The 8,216-nt window shown below is 40.7% G+C and overlaps 1 protein-coding gene and 1 pseudogene across 1 annotated transcript in view; one reads left to right on the plus strand and one right to left on the minus strand.

The window, feature by feature from the left end:
- Positions 1-3,564, minus strand: part of LOC102489270 (SUMO-specific isopeptidase USPL1-like) — a 9,624-nt gene extending 6,060 nt beyond the window's left edge. Inside the window, 2 exon segments of the mRNA XM_014585808.1 lie at positions 283-780; positions 3,561-3,564. Of these exon segments, the coding sequence (XP_014441294.1) occupies positions 283-780; positions 3,561-3,564 (502 nt within the window).
- A 181-nt stretch (positions 3,565-3,745) lies between these two features.
- LOC102489672 (syntenin-1-like) lies at positions 3,746-7,625 on the plus strand (annotated as a pseudogene).
- Positions 7,626-8,216: the final 591 nt, after the last annotated feature.

An 8,216-nucleotide genomic window follows, 5' to 3' on the forward strand; every position in this document is an offset into this window, starting at 1 on the left:
ATAAATGTAAAATAATTCTTTAAAAAAAAACAAACAAACAAGGGCTGGCGGGCGGCATGGTGGTTAAAGGTGCTGGACTCCCACATTTGAGTCCCGGACCTGGTGGCTTGCTTTCTCATCTCTCTCTCTTTTCTCTCCCCTCTCTCTCTCTCTCATTCTGCCCCTCTCTAGTCAAATTTAAATACATATGTACATACATACATACATACATACATACATAAATGAGTAACGTTAAATAAAATTCTTAAAAAAAAAAAAAATGAGAGGAAGTTTCCCAAGTTCCAGAGACATCAACTGTAGCAGGGTCTTTTTCAGTAGGCAAGTCAACATCAGTTTCCAAAATCCCATCCTGCTCCGAGGAATCATCTGTCCTAACAGGATTCTGCTGACTATTACTGTCAGGTAAGTTTGATGAGTTTTCATCATATACTTTCCCATTTTGTTTGCTGTCCAAAATCTGCTCACCATCAGTAACAGTATGATTTCTAGTCTTTTTAGAATTTGCTAAAAGAAGTAAATCTTCACAGCTGGTTTCCAAGATCTTTCTTTTTTGAGGCTTACTTGGACTGTGACAATCTTCTGAATCAGGAGAAATTAAGTTATGAAGTGATTTAAAGCCCAAAGGAAAGATGCACTGCAGATCCTCACACAAAAAGATAGATTCTTCAAAACTAATTCAGTAAGTCTTTAAGGTTTTTAATTTTCCCTTCTCTCTGCAAGCTGGGCAATACCCGTCTGCTGTAACTTCAGCTGAATCAAAACTCAGGCCGATCCAAACTCCTGTACCAAATGGGGCTCCACACCATTTAGTTGCAACATTCAACCCACGTTCCCCTCAGATGGCTCCTCCCCCACCGGCGTCCAAGAAACAATAGTTCCTTAAAAAAAAAACAAACATTGCAATATGTTCTCATGTGTGTAACACCCAGTGGTTCACCACAGTGAGCTATTCCTGCACTGGATGGCAAGCAGTTTCTTAACAACAGTAAATAATTAAGTACAAAGTAGACTCAGTTAATTATTAAGAAATAAAATAAAGCCACATCAGGTTTATTAGTGTTCCTATAAAAACCAATAGCCTTGGGGCCCAGGTGGCATGGTGATTAAGGTGCTGGACTCCTACCTGGCTAACCATCTTTTCAGTTCCGGACTGATGACTTGCTTTCTCACTTTCTCTCTCTGTCTCTCTCTGGGCAAAATTTAAAATAATAATAATAAATAAAATTAAAAATAATTAAAAATAAAACACAATAGCTTCCTATAACATGGAAATGTTTAAATATTCTGGCCTCCCCCACCGGCGTCCAAGAAACAATAGTTCCTTAAAAAAAAAACAAACATTGCAATATGTTCTCATGTGTGTAACACCCAGTGGTTCACCACAGTGAGCTATTCCTGCACTGGATGGCAAGCAGTTTCTTAACAACAGTAAATAATTAAGTACAAAGTAGACTCAGTTAATTATTAAGAAATAAAATAAAGCCACATCAGGTTTATTAGTGTTCCTATAAAAACCAATAGCCTTGGGGCCCAGGTGGCATGGTGATTAAGGTGCTGGACTCCTACCTGGCTAACCATCTTTTCAGTTCCGGACTGATGACTTGCTTTCTCACTTTCTCTCTCTGTCTCTCTCTGGGCAAAATTTAAAATAATAATAATAAATAAAATTTAAAATAATTAAAAATAAAACACAATAGCTTCCTATAACATGGAAATGTTTAAATATTCTGGATGCCAATCCCAAACCAGTATACCATATAAAGATAAGAAATGTGTGCGCTGGGGTCAGTAGGTCGTATGGTGGCTAAAATGCTGGCTCCCACATGGCCAGTTGCACTCAAGTCTGGGACCTGGTAGCTTGCTTTCTCACTTTCCCTCTCTCACTCTCTGTCTCTTCCTGGTGAGCTAGTGTGGCATATAGCAAAATTTAAAAATAATAACAAAATTAAATTAAAATAAATAATTCTTAAAAAAAAAAAAAGAAAGAAAGAAAGAAAGAAAAGAAAGCAGGAAAACAATGCTTATGCCTGCTGGTAGCATGCTTGTGGCTAGATCTTATAAGGCTTAGTGTGCAGTTTGAGTCCCAGACCTGGCAGTTTGAAAAACATGCCAGGTGTATGCATAAGTATGCTCAAAATCCTAAGAAGAGAATGGAGAAGGGGTTACAGTGTGACCATCTACCCTGGGGCAGATTTCTCACTTTTTCTCTCTTTCTCCTTTCCTTTTTCTTTTTCTCCAGCAAGCACATGTACCCTACAGCGAACTAAAAAATATAAGTCAGAAATGCCATTTTTCCTCCTTTCCACTCCTCACACACCATGGGAATTCCATCTGGTGCCATTTTTCCAATTAATACTCTGATCCCAAAGGATCAAATGGATACATTGAATCTTAGCCCTAGGTTAAGCCCCGAAGTACCAGAGGACTAGCTCACTGGGTATTTGTATTCCAAAAGGATGAAGTCCAGTCTTGGAAACTGAACTTTATCTGTGGGGCCCAGATGGTCAGGTTTGGAGAGGGGAGTGCTTAGCCTCTGAGAGATTGTATTTATATATCGAAGTGCTAGAGTAAGGACTCAGCTCCTTTAAGATTTAGGAGACCGTTTAAGGGGAGTGGGAGGACAGCCACCTTCTTTCCTTTTATAAACAGTGAAAAATCACTTTTCCTTGTTCTTCATCTATGATAAAATCTCGCAGTGTGTATATATAGGATATTTGACTTGTCTTTCATCACACCATCCCAGGGTAAGTACTAAGCTATGAAAAGACATGTGGTCCTTATGTGCTTTCAGTGAATGATGATATACCATGTCTGATTCAGATCACCCTGTGTCAGAACACTGTATGAACTGAGCCTGATTGTTGATCACACAGTAGGCCAATTTCTGAGACACTGAAAGGTGCTTAGAGGAAGGCTTTATTATAGGAGGTATCAACCAGGAGAGAGGTACAGCCCCAAACTCTTAAGGTATCATTTCCACAATTTGGGGGTAAGCTGGGCTTTTAAACACAAGCCAGGAATGTGAGGATCTGGGGTGGGACTCTGGAGTGGGGGACTTTCCAAAAAAGTTTCTATGATGGCATCTTTAATGGATGGTACTCTTTTCTTGGTACCAGGCAGTGTCAAGGAAAGCCCAGAGCAAGATGTTATTATCAGGTCTACTCTGGGTAAAGAACTCAAGATAAAGAATTTTTTTCTTATTCTAAGAATTATTTAATCAAATTTTATTTATTATTATTAATATTTAATTTTCTATAGAGCACATGCAGTTGCTAGAGAGACACAGAGAGACACAGAGATAGGGAGAGTGAGAAAGCAAGCCACCAGGTCCAGGACTTGAACTGCATGTGGCCATGTGAAAGACCAGCGCCTCAACCACCAGGCCACCTGCTGGCCCTAAGACAAAGAATTCTTTAAAGACCTGGATCTTTTCGATATTTATACACACCAGGCAGGATGGTGTGTGTTAAAAATAGATTCAAAGAGATTAGTCATATGCTTAGGGTCATCTCAGTAAGCTTCTAATTGTACAAATGGGAAATACGGAAAGTGGCATATACCCATAATAATCTGGCAGGTTGACCATCCTTGGCCAAACTGATAACTACTTATCTCAAGATAAATTGCACTACTTGGAAGTGGGTGGCTGCCCTACTGAAATCTGTCTCCTACCAGGTATGGGAGGGTGAAACCCATCTACAGGAATTCCTAGCATAAGCAACCTTTGTTCTTGGAAGAGGTAAATATGAGAAGGTCACTGGCACCAGTGGGCCTTCTTCAGGGACAGCCTTATAAGGCAGAGGTGGAGACACAGCCCCACCTGACTCTTTCTTCAGAAGATTCCACCTACCGGGACCAGCAGTTAGCATAATGGCTATGTCGCTGGACTCCCACGTAGTCAACTGTGGTTTGAGTCCCAGACCCGGTGGCTTAGACTCACGCTGGGCGCGTGTGCGTGTGTGCCCAAGATCCTGAGAAGAGAATGGAGGAAAAGGGGTTGCAGCATGGCCATCCCCCCTGGGGGGGGGTGATTTCTCGCTTTCTGTCTCTCTGTCTCTCCCTGTCTGTCTGGCGAGCGCACGTGCCCTATAGCAAAAAAAAAACTCTCCAAAAAAGAAAGAGAGGGGGGAAAAAAAGGAAGATTCCACCTACCTGCCCTCTCTAGTGGGATTGGAGAAGCAGAGCATTCTCTAAATCAAGATTTGGGGCAGGTAAGGTCTCTCGATCTCTCACTCTCTCTCTCTCTCTCTCTCTTTTTTTTTTTTTTTTGGCTATAAAGCACATGTACTTCCTAGAAAGAGAAAGAAAAGGTGAGAAAGCACCCTCCAAGGGGTTTTTTTAAGTCACTGGGTCCAGGATTCAAACCAAACAGTCATCCATTTGGGATCTAGTTACCCTAACCATCACACCACCAGATGGCCCAGTAGGATCTGCTTTTTAAACCTTGTTACTCATTTTTTTTTTGTTTGGTTTTGTTTGTTTGTTTGTTTGTTTTTGTTATATTTTAATTTATTTTTTTGAATTTGACCAGAGAGAGACAGTGAGAGAGAAAGCAAGCTGCCAGGTCCGGGATTCGAACCTCAGTCAGCCTTGTGGGAGTCCAGCCGCCTTAATCACCATGCCACCTGCTGGCCCCTGCTAAATGGCTACCTTGATGGGCAGGGAGAAGAGATAGATCTCCAGGGATTTGATCTAGATGTCTTTGATCAGGCGGTCCAGTTTGGTGACCGGGATCCATTCTCTGTCCTTGGCCTTGCCTCTGCGAGCTCGGTGGCTGTGGCCCCGGCCACAGCCCTGCCCCGGCCCGCCCACGGGGGCGGCTGCCGAACCCTCCAGAGAAGCCGCAGTGGCCTCTTATCCCAGGACCCCCAGGGCCTCCATGCCCTGCCGCTGCACCGGCATCATCGGCCAGTTGGTGTTCTCTCGGAGAAGAAGCAAACCTTGCTACTCATTTTAAGAATATGCTATGAGCCAGCAGGTAGCTTGGAAGGTAAGACAGATGGGTCCCCTATGACTGATTTTGTAGTTCATGTATCAGATTTGAAAGCTTAAAAATCATGGTAGACAGGTGTGCATGCATGCCCAAATTCCCAAGAGGAGAACAAAGAAGGATTTGCAGTGCGGCCATTCCTACTGGGGGGAGTGTGATTTCTCACTTTCCTTCTCTCTCTCTGGCGAAAGCGAGAGTTCTATTACAATAACAATGCACAGAAAAACAAACTAGCTAAAAAAACAGTTAAAACTTTCATGGTTATCTAGATATAAATTTATAAAAGATCGAACACATGAGATCTCATTCAGCTTTTCCTGCCTTTAGCAGAAGAGACCAAATGGAATTAGTGTAATGTAATCTAAAGGCCACTTCTTTCACAGAATCTAATTGGTATTGTGACCAAGCAATATAGCATAGTACAATTTTTTTCCCTTTAATATGTTCATGGCTGTACTTTTCTGAGTTTTTCAGAATATAGCTTAGAGGGTTTTCAGCTGGGATAGACACCTTGCTACCCATTAAGAAGGTGACAAACTAATGCACACACAATTAAAATAAATTAATCTAAAAAATAAATACATAAAAATAAACAAAGAAACACAGGAGCTAATTGATACCACAAGCCAAATGGACCTGGCAGACATACATAAAACAATTCACCCAGCAACTACAAAATACGCTTTTTTCTCATCTCCACATGGGATATGTGCAAAAATTTACCATATAATAAGCCACAGAATAAGCCTGTACAAATTTAAAAGTATAGAAACTACTGCATACCCACCAACTTCTCTGACCATAATCAAATTAAACTTAAAATCAACCACAGAAAGAGTCCTCAAAAATACACAAAAACATGGAAACCAAACAGCCTGCTACTAACAACTTTCAAACAACTGAAGAAATTAATACTCAAATCAAAAGATTCATTGAAACCAGTTGTAATGAACACACCACTCTCCAAAGCCTTTGGGGCACAGCAAAAGCAGTTAGAAGAGGGAAGTTCATAGCAATTAGTGCTCACAAAAAATAAAATTAAAAAGTGGCAAAAAAAAAATCTCAAGAAACTGAGAAAGCAACAATAAAAAGAAAAAAAGAGATAGTAAAGAATAGAGCTAAAATAAATGAAAGAGAATAAAAGAACAATACCAAAAAAAAAAAAATCACTGAAACAAAAAGCTGGTTGCTTGAGAGCATAAACAAATTGAACAAACCACTAGCTAGACTAACCAAGAAAAACACAAAAAAAGAAACAGTTATGTAAACTCAGTAAAGAAGCTGATATTATTACCACTGATATATATAAGAAATGCAAGGTAGGCGGTCCTCGGATTTGTGCCACTCTACTTCCCTCCAGTCTCGGAAGCTGGAGCTAGTGACTAGAAGAGGTGGCAGCAGGGGGTCCTTGCAGTGAAGAAAAATCCTGCAAAAATTTCTCTCTATCCATCTCTAGAGGACTTGAAGATAGATAAAGTAATTCAGGCTCAAACTGCTTTCTCTACAAACCCTGCCAACCCAGTAATTTTTATCAGAATCTTATGCTTCCATCTCTCAAGATGGAAATCTCTATCCCAAACTGTACCCCAAGCTCTCTCAATAAGTTTAAATGAAGAAGTTTAAATGAAGTTTAAATGAAGAAGTTGAAATTAGTTTGAATGAAGAAGAGATACATGCAAATATGGCCATGGTTCCTGGAGCCCCAGTGCATGTGTTGGTAGCAAGACTTTACAGTATGAGCTATATGGTGGCTCCTATAATTGGTAATGATGCTGGAATTTGCAGAGCAGAAATTAAGCGAGAGATTCATGAGGTCATTTTGTGTAAGGGTCGAGATGGAAAAATTGGGCTCAGACTAAAATCAATAGATAATGATATCTTTGTTCAACTAGTACAGGCTAATTCTCCAGCCTCACTGATTGGTCTGAGATTTGAGGACAAAGTACTCCAGATCAACAGTGAGAATTATGCTGGCTGGAGCTCTGATAAAGCTCACAAGGTACTCAAACAGGTTTTTTGAGAGAAGATTTCCATGACAATTCATGACAGACCCTTTGATCGCACAATCATCATGCATAAGAATAATACTGGACAGGGAACCAGCAGTTAGAGTAATGGCTATGTCGCTGGACTCCCACATAGTCGACCGCAGTTCACGTCCTGGATCCGGTGGCTTAAAGCTCACGCCGGGCGCGTGTGCATGCGTGCCTAAGATCCCGAGAGGAGAATGGAGGAGAAGGGATTGCGGCATGGCCATCCCCCCTGGGGGGTGATTTCTCGCTTTCTGTCTCTATGTCTCTCTCTGTCTGTCTGGCGAGCACACACGCCTTGTAGCGAAAACCTCTCCAAAAAAAAAAAAAAAGAAGAATACTGGACATGTTGGCTTTATCTCTAAAAATGGAAAAATAGCATCCATTTATGAAAGATACGTCTGCAGTCAGAAATGATCTTCTCACAGAATACATCTATGAAATCAACTGACAGGATGTTATTGGATTGAAGGACTCAAATTACAGATATATTGTCAACATCTGGAACCATTACAATCATGCCTGATTTTATCTTTGAATATATGAAACGGATGACCTTAAGCATCATGAAAAGCCTGATGGACCACACCATTCCTGAGATTTAAGGCCTGGCATGGTGGACGTAACTTACTCCTGCAGCCCTCCTTCAGCACTTCTGTATTATGCACATGAAGCTTTTCCAGCACCAGCAAGCATATGCTGCATGAGGACCTTTCTAGCTTACATTATGGTTGGGAATCTTGTTCTTCCATTTGATATCTTGTCAGATTTCAAGGTAGTTGTAGCCTTATCTTGGTTTGATGGATGTGAAACTTTCAGAAGTTCATTGACTTTCCTAGAATAGTTCTCTACTGGAAACCTGACATGTTGACAAGCCATTGTGATTAGGATGACTGAGTCAGGCTTAGCTTTTGAGTGAGGTGACTTTCTCCCAGGTAACAAATAGTGTTGTTCATGTTACTGTAGTTCTGTGGTATAGCTGCATTTTTAACTTGTTACTATAGTACATTTAGAACAACTGCCTTTAACAGTTTTGAAGTTGTGTGTGTATGTGTGTAAAACACCAATTAAGTAACGCTGGTTTTATTCCATGTAAGCATTATACAGTGTATGTAGGTTGCAAGAAATTGTGATGATTGACATTAAATTGTAACTACCTTCACTTAGTAAGCTTGAACTGTCGCCTTAAGTATGTT

The sequence above is a fragment of the Tupaia chinensis genome, unplaced genomic scaffold, assembly GCF_000334495.1.
Source record: "Tupaia chinensis unplaced genomic scaffold, TupChi_1.0 Scaffold000014_1, whole genome shotgun sequence".
Lineage (NCBI taxonomy): Eukaryota > Metazoa > Chordata > Mammalia > Scandentia > Tupaiidae > Tupaia > Tupaia belangeri.